The sequence below is a fragment of the Podarcis pityusensis genome (assembly GCF_964106645.2).
Source record: "Podarcis pityusensis genome assembly, chromosome: 14".
In the NCBI taxonomy this organism is placed as follows: domain Eukaryota; kingdom Metazoa; phylum Chordata; class Lepidosauria; order Squamata; family Lacertidae; genus Podarcis; species Podarcis pityusensis.
The window spans coordinates 42,683,183-42,699,494 of NC_138039.1; the positions used below are offsets into that span (position 1 = coordinate 42,683,183).

The 16,312-nt window shown below is 41.9% G+C and overlaps 1 protein-coding gene across 3 annotated transcripts in view; it reads right to left on the reverse strand.

Moving 5' to 3' along the window:
• Positions 1–251: 251 nt before the first annotated feature.
• AP4E1 (adaptor related protein complex 4 subunit epsilon 1) overlaps positions 252–16,312 on the reverse strand; it is a 28,394-nt gene continuing 12,333 nt past the window's right edge. For 2 of the 3 annotated variants that reach the window (XM_080980296.1, XM_080980297.1), the window contains 11 exons: positions 16,023–16,166; positions 15,773–15,881; positions 15,536–15,654; positions 13,132–13,431; positions 12,597–12,711; positions 10,413–10,548; positions 8,985–9,243; positions 6,710–7,285; positions 6,346–6,530; positions 5,557–5,714; positions 252–5,182 (listed from right to left, as the gene is read on the reverse strand). In XM_080980296.1, coding sequence (XP_080836422.1) covers positions 5,022–5,182; positions 5,557–5,714; positions 6,346–6,530; positions 6,710–7,285; positions 8,985–9,243; positions 10,413–10,548; positions 12,597–12,711; positions 13,132–13,431; positions 15,536–15,654; positions 15,773–15,881; positions 16,023–16,166 — 2,262 coding nt within the window. In that variant the 3' untranslated portion in view covers positions 252–5,021. Of the gene's footprint in view, positions 5,183–5,556; positions 5,715–6,345; positions 6,531–6,709; positions 7,286–8,984; positions 9,244–10,412; positions 10,549–12,596; positions 12,712–13,127; positions 13,432–15,535; positions 15,655–15,772; positions 15,882–16,022; positions 16,167–16,312 lie in introns of all 3 variants that reach the window. The other variant, XM_080980295.1, reaches the window with a different exon arrangement.

Here is a 16,312-nt window from a genome sequence, read left to right on the forward strand (position 1 = left end):
TAGGCTCTGTGGTTTAACCCACAGCACCACTTGCGTCCCTAAGTAAGAGGTAGTGCAAGTATTAAAGGAGCCCTCCCTTGGCACATTGCCTATGGCAATTGTCACATGGTCTCAATCACCCTCTTTTGGGGAAGGTATTTAAGAGGGTCGTGGCCACCCAACTGCTGCTTTCTACGAAGAATATTGGTTAACCAGAACAAAAATAAACCATTTTTGGAGGGAACCTAAAAATAAAGATATCACACCACAGGTAAAAGTAAGCAAATCCATTTATTTTCAACCAAGTTTGATTGTTCTCTTAAATTCTGCATACTGACAGATAAATAGTAAAATAGTTTAAGATTTCAAACAAAATGTTTAAAAAAATGAACTCAGCACATGTACATGTGTGAAAGCCATAGCTATTATTTAACATCATGCCAACACCACCTGATGGACATGGTAGAAAACTGCATAGGAGAGAAATGGTAGCTTTGCTAGCTCTTGTAGCATCCATGGTTTTGCTCAGTTCTAGCCTTTAAATCTGATGCACGCTGTTAACAGTCACATGGAAGGAAAGTTCCCAGAGTTATTTATTCATTTCTCCAAAATATAGGCTTCCATTTACATCCATGAGGCATAAAGTAAACATGAGTATACATTAATATCTGAATCTTGTTTTTAAGAGCTATATTTTAGTGCACTTTAGTGAATCCCTCCATTCAGACATCATTGGAAGAAAGGAGAGAAACAGCTATACTTAATACCTGTCTCTCAGCTTTTGCTGACTGGTCACTCTGTGTTTCTGCATCCTGTATCCTCATGTCCTCCAGAAAGTACATATTGCAGCTTTGCTTCATGCAAGGGAAAGGCAACCTGTGGACATCCAGATGTTGCTGGACTAACTCACATCATCCCTGACCACTGGGCCCTGCTGGGTGGGGTTGATGGGAGTTGGAGTCCAATAAAATCTGAAGGTGTTGGAGGCTGGTGACCATCTGGATTGGGTGAAGCTAGAACCAATGACAGGCAAAGCCACCCTAGATATAAGAAGGTGGACCGATGGGGTGGAGGGGGAGGCTGAGGCTAGTGGGGCAGTGCCCCACTCACCCTAGTGGACCAGCCATCAATGTTAAGAGGGCCTCAAAGTGCCAACCCCTGCTGTACGCCATAGAAGGGAATGGAGAGGGGCTGTAGTTGGACACTGCTGAGACAGCTGACAAAATCGGCCCTTCCCTTCTCCGCTGTCCCCCAGTCACTGGATGGGATCTCATGGGCTGTGTGATGCTGTATTTGCTTAACAATACCTACGAGCCACCTTTCAACGGAAAACTCACAAGGCACATTACAAGTGAAAAGAATCCATACAAAATCGAAAAAACAGCGCAACAGAACTTACGTCAACACACGTTTAAGACAACCTAAGGACAGCGAGAGTCTCTAGTAAGTCTCAAATGACAGATGTGGGGAGGGTGTTTCCAAGTTTGTGTGTCTACAAAAGGGGGCCATGTAAGAACACTGCAGGAAAGCATTCCACAATCTGGAGGAGGTTACAGAAAACCTCTCCTCTCCTCTCCCCAGCTGCCTCCTGCTACCCACAGAGCAACAGTCTTCTCCTACTGTTTTACATTTCATACAATACAGAGCTCATTTACAAAGTCTCCAAAACACAGTGCAACTGGCTCTCCCCTTTGCATTTCCTCTAATGTGACAAAAGTTGCACTATTCATGTGCATTCAGCATTTCCCCCAAACATGGCCCTCGCATGGTACACTTTCCTGCATTATACAGAAAATTCTCCCAAGGTTCTGGAAGGAACGAGTCTTATCATTCCAAGAGGGAGCTTTTACCTAGTCAAAGGTGACTTTTATCACGGATGTTTGGGAGTTATTTGGTGACTTATCCTATCGTATTTTTAATCTAACCTTAACTTTTGTAAATCACACATTTTAAAAACATACATTGAAGGGCAGTATAAAAATTATGTAATTAAAGCTGTTGTGCGCCAAGGCTTGTGGCGGCCAACTGCTCACCACTGTTATATTGATGACCACAGCACAGCACACTATTATAGAATCTACCTTTCTCCAGATGTAGAGAAGCACAATGTTTGGTAGGCCAGTAGAGTGTCAACCCTTGCTTTCATTGTCATGTTCACAGTGATGGGTACCATTTTGCGGGTTTCTTACTCGTTATACCAGCCGAACAAGAACTGTGACCTTAACTTAGCACTACAGTGGATACAAGCCATCACCTATTAATTATTGACTGATTTTTAAACAAGCTGAGAGCAACTCTGAGCAGCATTTTAAGATGGGAGATAGAATGTTTAAATGCATATAATAAAAACAGCACTCTTTTCAACCTAATCAATAATTATCGTATCAGAAAGCAGATGGGGTACGACCATGAGTTCAATGCAAATCACACACCAGTGTTTCGTTGGGTTGAAGAGGCATTACATTGGCACTGCAGACAAGTGAAAATGTTGAATGTTAATGTTTTCCTTAACTACATATCTGAAAATACACATGGATTTGCAATCCTTCCCTAACGTTTTCCTGTATCCATTTCCTTCTACTGGAATCATTCCAAAGGATTTCTATGAAGCAAGACATTAAAAGAGTGTGTCAAAGCACTCGTGCTTATGGAATCTCAGCCTGGGAATTTAGCCTTTGGGAAATCAAAAATTGTAATTTTACAACTCAGAAAGTCCAAATCATGCCTGCTTGTCACCAATTATAAAAATAGTGGTGATCTAAATCAGGCAAGCTTTGTTTTGAAGAGAAAAATCACTTTTTCACTTTACAGATTAATGACTGTGTGGGAAATATAATTGATTATTTAAAACTGACCAATTTAATATGAAGAGCAACACTTTGACACTACTAGGACTGTGGTCAATCTTTTCTTAATAAGTCTATCAAAATTTTGGTTTCCTGGTTGAATTTTCTGATGAAAATTACTCTCCTTCAAAAATGTTATAAAACCACCGAGAATCAAACATATTGAAATGCTGGTTCAACTGTGTTAATTCTCACACTCAGCTGTAAGAGCTAGAAACCTGGGCTACAAATCAAAAAAGCTTCATAACTAATATCACATTTTTTTTTTAAAGAGGAGGTGCCCTGTGCTGGACCTTTGAAAGGTCCCATTTCTCTCATTCACTGAACAGCAAAAAGTATTACAACAAATGAATGGGAAAATGTCAGCCACTTGCAATGTTTTTGTTCTGCTGCAACAGCAACTAGTATTTAAAATACAGCAGAGATAAGTAGTCGGGAGATGCTACGTATGTCTAAACTTTCCTGCAAACAAAGCCATTTTATTGCTGTATACATGTGCCAGATTCACTCTGGTTACCCAAGGGAAAAAATGGGTCCAATACTAGTCCTACTCTAGACTTTGGAGCCACCAGAAACAGCAAGCCGATATCCATCTTTACTCTAGTGGTATCTTTGAATTCAACAGACAACGGCTGCCAATCATGCCTATGGATAAAAACGAAGTGCTATTCAAACGTAATCCTTCAGTGGTGCAAAACCTCCGTAACGAATCTGCCCCTGACCATTTTTCCTGTTCTGGTTTCGATTTTGTCTTTTTGCTGCTGTTCTAATCTAGCTTTAATAATTGGATCTGATGGCACGGCATTATGTTTTATATGTGCTGCTTTGACAATCCGTCACAGAATTGAAAAGCAGGATATTGATTTCATAGAATAAATAAATACATAAAGTGTGCCCAATGAAATCAAGGAACTTAAATTAGTCACACCCATTAACTTCAATGAGCTGAGTAGGATTATCAATGGATACAATCCACCATCTTTTGTAAAAGCTGCTGCAAATATACAAAAGATGGCTATGGGTGGTTTTGTACTTTCGTCTGGCCATTAAGGGCAACCTCTGTGGGAACTATGACACACACACACCTGGTTTAAATAGCAGAACCACCATGATACGCCACAAAATGAATCTGGGAGGATATTCCAAAGCAGAATTATCTTGTTAGATAGCACAAAGAACTGCTCTTTAAGGAACACAAGCTCAGTGTCTTTGGCCATGTGGAATATGTCGTGTAGCTCTTTTGATTCCAGCTTGTATTATAATGCAAAAGTGCAAGCGTTAGATCTATGTGCCATGTGATCACCATGGGAAATAATCAGTACAATTAAGCGATGCTACTGATGCAGTATGAGGAAGGACAGGTCAAAACTTCTGATGGATTCATGCATGAGCCTCTCGAGGTGGTCTCTGGAGCCTAGTGTTTTTAAACACTGAAAACTGAGATTCTAGGTACACAGATGGCGCTAATTGCAGTCCTGTGCTAAACTACAGAGTCCTGCTCACAGCCTGAAGCTGCATTCTTAAGAAACCAGTATCCTATCCTCAGGATAAGACCCAGCCCTCCTATTAAAGGCAGGTATCCATCATTGCAAAACAGCAGCCCCAGTGCTGTTGCGAGGTGCAATGATATGACTTGTGCTTCCAAAGCTTGGCATTTATGTGCTGGTTATTGCTGAGTCACAGGATGACTCAGCCAACAACCATGGGACAATCGTGGAGATTTATCTTATAGCAGAGTGCCTGCTTTCGCAATACTGGGGCGAAACTGGTATAAAAGATGCCCAAAAAAACCCCATCATGAACCACAGGAACAGTAGGCAAGGCTTAAGAAGTTCCTTTACACCATAAGCCACGTTAATGAAAGAAGTCAAGTAGTAGCTGATCTTATGAATAAGCTGCTGTGACCTGTACAAGTACATAACAGAAAATAAATACCTTGCATAACACCTTGCATAAAAGTACCTATACTTTTACTTAGTCCCTTGTCAGTGACTGACTGACCCTGAGCATTTGGGGGGGAGGAAGGGTCCTAGCAGAATCGCCTGTCATCCCTCCAGGGTGCACACTTATGCAACTTCACTCCTGACAAGGAGGGTGAGAGTTGCCTTTCTTTTGGTAACCCCCTGGCACAATCACACACGTCCTTCTTTCCATTAGGTTAGAAGAGGAGGGTTTTGCTCCTTTTCTCCACGATGCTCAGGATTCTTCCATCACCTTTTGACACTGATAAAGTAAACAGTCTGGAAGAGCCGGACAATGGGATCTGAACCACAGCGACAGCATCCCAGCATGGACACGGCAATGCAGTAAACAGGGGACGGATGGAAGCAGTCGGCATGATGCTATTCCCTCACTACCTAAAGGGAGAAAAAATTGGGTTTTTCCCCTTATTAATGTCATCGTAATTTCATCCACAATACATTCCTACAGTTCTGTACAAAGCAGGTTATCAATAAAAAAAAAATCAGTCTGGGTTTGGCACAAGACAATGTAATCAATTAAGAACCACAGGTTTTTTGGCACGCAGTTGGTGTGATCAAGTCCACTTTCCAAGAACGAAGTATCCTGCAGATCATCAAAATACATTGTGACAAAGATAATAGGGTCATCACCTTGCAAATGAGAACTGGCTTCTGGTGAACAAGGGTTGACCCTGGTTATAACTGGCCTGTTTCACTGCCTGCCTAGGATCATCCTTGATACAAATCTAAAGAAATCCCAGGCTACTTACCTATGATATCAACTATATGTAGGTTCAGCTTTTGCTGCAAAATGCTTAGGACGGCTGACAAAGATCCCTGAGATGATGTCATCTTTAGGTTTTGTTTGACATCATTCGAAATGGAGAGCCACAGTTTTCCAAATTCATCAGTGCTCATTTTCATTGGCCTGAAAATGCAATATGAAATAGAAGCAGATTTTGCAATATGTACTTAGAAGAGAAAGCTGTTCCCAAGAAGACAATGAAAACAAAACTTTCTGCCCCACCATGAAGTATTTTCACACTATCCTGCAGCCTGAAATTGTCAACCTAAACAAGATTCCATTAAAATTGTCAGCTGGGCTGTTCCTTAAATGTACTGGACTGACATCCTCTAGCACAGATATGGGATCTAGTTGAGACAGCAAAAAGGCAGTCTACAAGTTGTCTTTTTACACTCTGAGGACATGCATATGGAGATCAGAAGTACCAGAGAAACAGACATGGTTTCCCTTCCACTTTTAGAGTGGGGAAGACCCTTAAATGATTTTTTCCCCCATGCCCTCTCCTTTCTACACTCATATGTTTCAAATTACCTAGGAAGCACCACAACTTTTTGATAATGAAGAGTCTGAGAAACAAAAGAGCCTCTCTCTCTCTCTCTCTCTCTCTCTCTCTGTGTGTGTGTGTGTGTGTGTGTGTGTGCATAAGCATGAGATATGACAAAATATTACAAACAAGATAAAGCATAGCAAGTGAATTCAAATTAATATTTGCTTTAAAACACTTCATTTGTTCCCAGCTATTTCGCGTAGGTACCTGATAAAATCCAACAGTTCTAAAGTTACAGAAAATCTGAGGAGCGCATCAGACTCTAGAAAGTAACTGATGGACCCAGACAGCGTCTCCGAAGAGCATAGCCCCTCCATCTCGACACACGTCTGGAAGCTTTCCATGCTCTGAGCTTCTACCGCAGCGAAGTGGCAACCAAGGCTTTCTGAAATCTACAATAAAATAGGAGGGGGGGGGAGAGCCAAGAGGTTTACAAGTATTTTAATATCACCACTGCCAAGATTTCTTTTAAAGGAAAAGCAGTGGTAAACTTAATAGAATTACAGAACTGTAGAGTCAGAAGGGACCCAAAGAGTTATGTGGTCCAACTTGTAGCTACTGCTCATGTTACCTTAAAATGTTCTGCGTGCTCAAATTCCAGATTCACAGCTTTAAGTATGCAAGTGCTTTTGTTGGCAAGAAATAAGAAGAGTAGGACAGAGTCATCTTTCCGGATTTTACAAGAGGACAAAACCAGTGTTTCGTTGCTGCAAAGCTCTACGATTTCCGAATGAGGGTGTTTGGCTGCTTCTTCTGGTAAGTAAGGCATCAAAGAGAGTTGCTGGGGGGCCGTAGCCTGAGCACTTGGAGAAGGCTGGAAAACTTCCATATTGCCATCCGCAAACAGAGAGGACAATGAAAGTCTGTGACCCAAAAGCTTCTCATTCAGTTCAGCTTCCGGCAGAGAATGAGACCTATCAAGTACCACCTTTGATTCAGAAGTTCCAGCGGAACTCAGTGAAGATTTCCTTAATCTTAGGTGTCCATTGTTTTGGAAGATGTTCTTGTTCCTAGATATCCCATCAGGAAAAGGGCAGAGGGAAGGGCCAGCAGCACTTTCGATACTGGATGATTCCTCACTATTTTGGGTTTTGCTTGTTTTTGATTTCCTTCGGAGCTTCTGAGCGGTGGAGTCTCGCTTGCCCATCTTAGTTTTAAAAGGACACAGAAAATGTATGTTAATTCAGGGAAGGAGGGGGGAACACACAAATTTGGGTACAGCCTACTGTTTAAGGTAGTACATTGCAACTTTTTCAGACTCCAGAGCCACCTTTATGCACAGGGTGAATAAGTTGCATCTTAGGGCTTCAGATTATGATGGGGTTCTAAATGCACACACCTCCCCCCCGACCCACAAATTTCAAATTTTACATAATTGGTTTAAAAAAAAGTGGGGCAGGATACAACAAACTGAATTAAACATTTTCACATATGCTAAGTAGGAAATCATAAAGTATTGCCATGTGAAGGTATTTCATATGCAAACTGTCTTATTGCAAAATATGCTTTAGACAGACTGTTAGTTGCTGCCTCGCCTATGGACCTGTATGAATGGAAATATAAAACTTTACTATTTCTATTGTCATTGTCCTTTCTGTTAGAATACACACCAGAGGTGGTGAAGACGTACTGCTACAGGGCCTCTTAAACCTAGCATAGCTCAGGGTCTCAGCATGTCTTAATTTGATCATATGTGTTTTTTCTCCTTTTTCTGTGTGCTCTCTCTTCTTCCACTCTGTTATTCCCCTCTCACTCCCCTTCTCTTTGGAACATTAAAAAAATATATAGGTAGTGGTATCACCACCCACATTTTGATAGGGGCACAAGCCAGTTATGGGATCCCAGCCTATTAACTGAAAGACCAGTGTCTTACAGGAATAAGAAAATACAGTCGTACCTTTGTATCCTTTCAACTTCCAAAATGTTTGGGAACCAAAGCACGGCTTCTGATTGGCTGCAGGAAGCTCCTGCAGCCAATCGGAAGCTGTGGAAGCCCCGTTGAATGTTCGGTTTCCAAAAACAGTTCACAAACCGGAACACTCACTTCCGGGTTTGCAATGTTCGGGAGCCAGAACGTTTGAGAACTAAGCTGTTCAAAAATCAAGGTACGACTGTACAGGTGTTGCTTTCATAGTTTTGGAAGGATTTTCTGAGGACTCATGTCAGGGGAGGTCAAGCCAACTTACTCAGCAAAGGGGATGTTAACTCACATGCCGTTTAGGGTCACTGGTTGTGCTGAAGGCAATATGGCAACAAGGCAATGCAATCTTACCCCTTTGGGATGCTAATCCTGCATATTAATATCCATGCTGTGGCTGTTAAACTGGTGGAGGATATAAAAAGCCACAGGGAAAAGGGAAACAGTAAGGCATGTACTTGGCTAATGTTTCTCTTCCGCGGAAAAAAGGGGGTTTCCAAACTGTAGAAGGCCAAGAGATGCAAATCATGGGACTTGCATGAACACACTTAGTGGGAGGGACTTTCAGGCATTCAGCCAGAATCCAAGCAGAATCTTTGGGGTACGCCCAGGGGGTTGCACAAACTCAACAGACTGCCTGGAATTTTTCTTATTGAACAGCTGGCTCCTGCAGCGGATTGCTACTTTCGCAACTCCCCTCAACTTCAAAATACTTTTGCAATGCAGGCCGGGGGACAGATTTCAAGGAGAACGCACTATTGAACACACCAAAGAAAAATAATGGATCTTCCAAACTTGGACCCTGTTCACATGTCACAAAATGTGTAGTAAGCAGGGTGAGATCTCAGAACACATGCTTGGAAGTTTGGGGACATATCCTTTAAAGGGTGGCCCAGCCCCTCCTATGAAACGCAATTAGCTGCCATACCAGACTGATGCTGCTTTGAGACCCTAAGCCAACAAAGAGTGTTGACGCCAGTTGACGCTTCTCTTCCTCTCCCTCCAAGGGACCAGTCATTTCTTGCTCAGGTTGGAATGGAAAGTTGCCAACAATATGCTCTGCAAACGGACTGCCTTCCAGAACAGACTTGGCGTTGTCTTCTTTTTCTGCTTGGCTTTCCTTCTTGGGGAGGTAGCCTTCTTTCCCCCATAGTTTCTTCACTCCATCTAGCTTCAGACTGTTGGCCCTAAAGAATTTGCAATCAGGAAAAGTCAACACAGTGATCAGGAGGAGTCACTCAAAGTGCTTCCGAAGAGTCAGTCTATTCTTGTAAAGTCTTTCAGAAACCCAATTTTCCTATGTTGAACAAGCTGAAGATGTAACCTAATCCAGACTTTGCCAACCTGGTCCCTCCAGGTTTGTTTTTTTTTGGACTACAACTCCCATCATCCAGTGCTGGTTGGGGATGATGGGAGTTGTAGTCCAAAACATTTGGAAGGCACCAGGTTGGCAAAGCCTGACCTAATTGGTTGCCCCTTGTGATATCTGTGGGTTGCAGCCAAAGTTAATCCTGCTCAGAGTAGAGCCATCAAAATAAATAGGCATGACTAACTTAGGTATATTAATTTCAGTGGTCCTACTCTGAGTAGAACTCAGTTGGGTACAACCCTGTATTTTTCCCACTGGGGTGAACAAGAATACAGTGGTACCTCGGGTTACATACGCTTCAGGTTACATGCGCTTCAGGTTACATGCGCTTCAGGTTACAGACTCTGCTAACCCAGAAATAGTACCTCGGGTTAAGAACCATGTTTCAGGATGAGAACAGAAATCGTGCTCTGGCGGCGTGGCGGCAGCAGGACGCCCCATTAGCTAAAGTGGTGCTTCAGGTTAAGAACAGTTTAAGGTTAAGAACGGACCTCCGGAACGAATTAAGTTCTTAACCCGAGGTACCACTGTAATGGCATGAGGAGAAGAGTCAGCTCTCAGCATGGCAGGTGCAATATAACTGAGAGCCCAACACAGCTACTTTTAAATAAAAAGTGTTGGGGAACCAAATCATAGACTTCCCATGAAGTTTGGATCTTACAGAACTAAAATTCTAAATGCAGCTTATAGTTCAGGTGTTAAACCCCGGGACTTCATGCATTTCATTTCAATATTAAATAAAATGCAGATGTGATGTGAATTAATACAATCCAGCTAATGCAGTATTGGGGGGGGGGGGGGGAGAGAGACAGAGGCCAACCTAGCAATGAATTATTGTTGGTGAAATGGCATTTTTGCTTACTAGGCCAGAAAGGCAATTGCTTATTTCCGCAGAGCCAGCATTTCCCTATACAAATAGCAAGATAAGAACAGACAGGGAACTCAACTACATATTAAGTCGTTGCTGAAGCGATAAGAGATACTCACTCCTTCTGTCCAGTCTCAGCACTATTAACAGAGATGTCAGACCCCAGAGAAAGTCCAGTTGGAGATTGTCTGCCAGTAAAACCAGACGCTGAGAAGCTCTGGGAAAGTGATAGCCCATAAGGTTCAAAATTCAGAGCTGAAAAGATGGAAAATTACTCATCAAAACAGAAGACCAGATTTAAAATTATTAGAGAACAGCCTGCCTCTCCTGTAATCTGCGTCACTGATGATGATGTTCTGAAAAGAATATTCCACATTCAGCATCTTAATATTAAATACCAGTAATTAGTGAAACCCTTGTGCTTTTCAGAAATACAGCACATTTTGAATTCAAGAAGGAATCTATTCTGAAAAGAGGCCTACAAAAGCGACAGTTCTAAAATACCAGTTTTAACAAAAAGCATCTTTATTAAATAGATGTGCATATCAAATATTGCAATAGACTATACAATATAATCAAGCTATTCTTCACATTTAAAACCACTTGACTAAACATTAAAGAGCAACAAGCATTTAATGGGGAAGGCAAACTCCAATAGCTGCTCGTCATGGAGCAATTCGTATAGCAATTCATGAAGTGGAGAGTGGCTTGGCCACTGTGAGAACAGGACTGGACAGACCACTGGAGTGATCCAGCAGGCTGTTCTTATGAGTGTCTGCATTTTGCAATATTTGAGGTCTGGTAAAAGCATGTTTCATTGCAGGATCATAGGTTGGCTACTATGGAAATCACACGGCCAACACCGTAGGGCCCTGAAAAGCTTGAGACGAGCTTACTTGAAAGACCACCTATCCCTGTCTAGATCTGTAACTTAACATATTTGACAGAATCTCATCCCAATCCTAAAATGTTTTTTGTTTTTTTAAAAAAAATGATATTTATTGAGAATTTAAAATTACAGAAAGAGAAAGGAGAAAGCAAGAAAAAAGAAAAGGAAAAAAGGTATACAAAAAAAGAGATTAAACAGTATAAGTCAATAAAAACAAAAGTCAAAAAACAACAAAACAAAACACACAATACATCAGAATCAAAAAAACAAAAATAAACAATAAATTTAAAAGCAAATCCAATATTCCAAAATCCTTATCTTTCATTAACTTGTTTCATTGACCTCCTCACACCTCCCTTTTTTGTATTCTAGTTATTAGTTATCTGAGCAAATCCTTTCCATCTTTCACAATATTCTGTCATTAGATTACCTTATTAACCTTATCTTACCATAAAAAACCCTAAAGCTTAAAACTTAAATCTTGTTTATACCTAATTCTTTCTATTTATACTTAATTCTTTTTAACATTTCTACTAAAGCCAAATCGTTTCATTCCAACATTTTTCTAATACTCATTAATTTTACAATGATTTTCTAAATAAATCCTAAAATGTTGGCCATGCATGCTGATAATTGCAAGGGGGGGGGGAAGGTGCGTGTTTTTCACTCCATAAGACGCACCTGATCGTAAGACACACCTAGTTTTTAGAGGAGGAAAACAAGAAAAAAACTATTCTGAACGAAACAGTAGATGTATGATTTTTGTGGTTCATTCTGTGGCCACAGACATGTGATTTGACGGTGAGTTTGGGGTAGCCCAATGCAAAAATCCTGAGAATCCATGTGGATCCGTGCTTTGTAACCACGTTTTTGCGCCCCACGAAACAGTGGATGTGTGATTTTTTTGGTGCAGGCTATAGCCATGGACAAGCTATGGGATCTGATGGTGAATTTGGGGTGACCCAACACAAAAATCCTGAGGATCCATGGGCTTTTACCTCCCCCTCCCCTGGCAGCCTCCTTTACCAGCAACCTTATCTCCCTCCCGATTGCTTGCCGATCAGCTGCTTCCTTTCAACACCCCCTTCCCTCTTTCAAAAAAAAAAAGAGCATGATCTGCTTTTTCTCCCCTGGGCAATTCAACTCCAGGGACCACACATTCGCTCCATAAGACTCACAGACATTTTTCCTTACTTTTTAGGAAGAAAAAAGTGCATCTTATGGAGCGAAAAATACGGTACCTCCCCCCCACCCCAAAAAGGCATTGTCTCTCTGATGCATACTCATCATGGAACAAGGTGCAAAACCACTGGGGGAGTTTCCCCCCTAAACTTTCCATGCAGTCACATTAAACATATGCTTGTCCTAGGACTATACTGGCTAGCATTTGCAGGAAAAGAAAACAAGCAGTTACCTTTTTCCTGAGACAGCTTCTCCTCTTGTCTTTGGTGATGAGGTTTATATGGCGCTGCACCACGATCCAGTCCTTCTGCTACAAATCCATCTAAGAAAGATAAGGAAGCATCTACCTGCAATGAATTAGGGGGAGAGGTCAAAAGGTGATGATTATTCAGTTATCAGCCTCTTAAGAAAATACCATCCCACCATCTAAATTTGCTCTTAACTACTATAACAATTAAATACTCCAAGTGAGTGTTTTTTTTTTCACCCCAGCCCCACTGGTGCAGTTAAGAAATCAGAAGGGAGCAATCCTAGCATGTTGCCTGACATAAAAGCCGAACATTATCCATTAGCTTCTATTCAAAAAGGCTATGAGATCTTGCTACTCACAGTGGAAGTGAGATGCCTCTATATAGGTTCAAACTGTCTGTAATGTTTGCACAAGATTTAGAAACATGGTACTCTACTCTCCACTGTGTTCTGAAGAAACATTCAGATCCCAAGGATGAAGCAACAACACACACAGAGATGCGATGTCATTAACTCACCACTACGTCCTTGCAACTAGCATCAACAGGGAACAGTTGCTTCATCAATTCTTTGTTTTCATACAGATGCTTTAATTCAAAGGCATACTGCCTCATGCAAGTATCCAAGGAGGTACTGAATTCCATGATAAGTTTTTCAACAGTTTTTGAACAGGTGGTATGAGAAGCTATTTTAGTGGCTGCAGCCACGATCCAGGCTTTGGTTTCAGGAGAGGCATTGTTCCTAAGTATCCTATGCAAACTCGCCAAGACAACTTCTGGATCCACGTTCTTCATAAGGTACGCATATTCCCCCAACACCTGTCGGAGGACAGTTATAAACACCATGATCAGCATATGAAGGCTGTGAGCAATGAGGGAATGAAAATTCGTCTCAGTGTCTTGCATTTGTGCAAGAGCATAGAAAAAGTCAGGGACGCGGGTGGCGCTGTGGGTTAAACCACAGAGCCTAGGGCTTGCCGATCAGAAAGTTGGCGGTTCGAATCCCCGCAACGGGGTGAGCTCCCATTGCTTGGTCCCAGCTCCTGCCCACCTAGCAGCTTGAAAGCACGTCAAGTGCAAGTAGATAAATAGGTACCGCTGCAGCAGGAAGGTAAACGGCATTTCCGTGCACTGTTTTGGTTTGCCAGAAGTGGCTTAGTCATGCTGGCCACATGACCCGGAAGCTGTCTGCGGACAAATGCCGGCTCCCTCAGCCAGTAAAGTGAGATGAGCGCGCAACCCCAGAGTCGGCCACGACGGGACCTAATGGTCAGGGGTCCCTTTACATTTTTTACAGAAAAAGTCAAGGGTGTAGAAAAGGCCACTGAGGTGTGCAGAGGGAAATCTGAATTTCAGAACAAAAAAAACAAAAAACAAAACCAGAGTTTGCAGATAAATTAAGCAATAAGCCAGCACTTGAGCTGAAACACAAACTTTTATCCTCAAAACTTTCTTAAGCAACCCCAGAATGGAAGAAGGAAATTTTACTGGACCCAGAGGAGGAAACAAGCAGGTTTCAAAGTCAAAGTCCTAGGTCTGCAGAATTTAACACAGCTCAAAGTACATGACTGCAGTCCCACTGAGAACATTCAGCAGCAAATATTTTCAAAACAAAGTTAAAAACAAGTCACAGTGTAGTTACAAAAGGCATAATGATTTCACACAATCCCTCTCTGAAGTCCTGCAACGATGCTGCCAGTCAGTCTTGACAATTCTGAGCCAGATGAACCAATGATCTGATTTGGTATAAGGCAACTTCTTGTTTCTTACTGGTCATACAAGCTGACCTCAGAAATGTAGTTGTCTAGTAAAAACAAGGCAATCTACTGAAAAACCACAGGTTGCCAACCATAATGAAAACTGATCATGGAACAGGTTACTGAAAATGTCACATTTTATTGGGTGGCATATGATTGTTATAATTTATTTTTAAAAATAATAATTAAGCATGCAGCTGTCAAACACAGAAACACTTGTCCCTAGGTGTGAAAGAACCGTCTCAGCCCTTGAAAAATCATGATCTATGAAACAAAGTATATTAAAAAAAATAGATTTGGGGGGTTTTCTCACAAACCTTCTTGTTCCTGGTCCTTAAAAAAATAAAAACCACACAAATTTTAACCTTATCAGTGCAAAACAGAAGGACTTCCTTTTTTTGGAAACTCAAGATTCTTAGAAAAGCATGAAGACCACTCCTCTAGCAAGGCAGCAGCCCTCTTAGTTTCAGTTTATCACTTTCCAGCCATGCTGGGAATTCGGCAATTTAATGCTGGAGGTGTGAGAAGTGGAAACACATGCTTAAGTCTCACAGTGAAATCAGTGGAATTATGAAGCGCTTAACCTTGGCCCAATGATGCCCCCTGCCGACAGCTAAATAAAAGAACAGCATCCTGTCACTGTGTGAAACAAATGACCATTTACACACAGACAACCATGTCTCAACTTCCCTTAAAATATTATCACAACTCAAATGTCAATTGCCTATGCTGTACCTACAATTCCCATAAAGGTAAAGGTAAAGGGACCCCTGACCATTAGGTCCAGTCATGACCGACTCTGGGGTTGCGATGCTCATCTCGCTTTATTGGCCGAGGGAGCCGGCATGCAGCTTCCGGGTCATGTGGCCAGCATGACCAAGTCGCTTCTGGCAAACCAGAGCAGCGCATGGAAACGCCGTTTACCTTCCCACCAGAGTGGTACCTATTTATCTACTTGCACTTTGAGGTGCTTTCGAACTGCTAGGTTGGCAGGAGCAGGGACCGAGCAACAGGAGCTCACCCTGTCGCGGGGATTTGAACCGCCGACCTTCTGATCAGCAAGTCCTAGGCTCTGTGGTTTAACCCACAGCGCCACCGCGTCCCTACAGCGCCACCCGCGCCCCTACAATTCCCATATTTCCTTTCTAATCTGTGTCTTTTCTTACCCAACTCATTACTTGAAGGAATTTCTGTGGATAAACTCCATTTTCATCCTCTAGCAGCGCAAGATAGGACTGGACAGCATGAAGTCGCAGCTGGCTATCTTCCTTTGCATCTTCAAAACCTAGAAAGGACATCACAATATATTTCTCTTTCCCGATGTGTGTGTGTGTGTTTTCTCCATAAAAGACAAATGACACTACTCCCTACTTCCGCTACTTAATTTTGTGTATTATGCTCACCTTCAGCAAGGAGCTGCAAGAAGCTGTTTGGGATGTCAGGGTGCATTTTATCTCCTCCTACGGAAAATACTGCGTTCATAGTCTGGATGAACCATTCATTGTCAGGAGCATATGTGTCAGGAAACATTAAGGAAAACTGAACTTCCACAACCATACAGCAATTCTCTGCAGTGTTTTCTTAAAGCTTACTAATGCACATTTAGGAGAAGCAATACACTCATGACGTAACCATTCCAGATGCATTCAAAGGATATTTTTCAGCTAATTCTGCTATTTTGCCAACTATGTTGATGATGGTATACTCCTCCTTACTTTGAGTAAGGTAGTCAAGCATCTTCTGTACTATGACAGTGACATTCTGCCCGTTGGTGATTCTATACAGTAGTTCCAATGTCTGAAGAAAGAAAAACGTTAACCATGCCAATGTTTAGCTGTCCCCAAACAGAACAGCAGCATAATAAGCAACATGCTTCAGGGTTGTGAATATGACCAAAGCCATGCTCTGAATAAACAAGTACCATGCATCTTAACATTTACAGA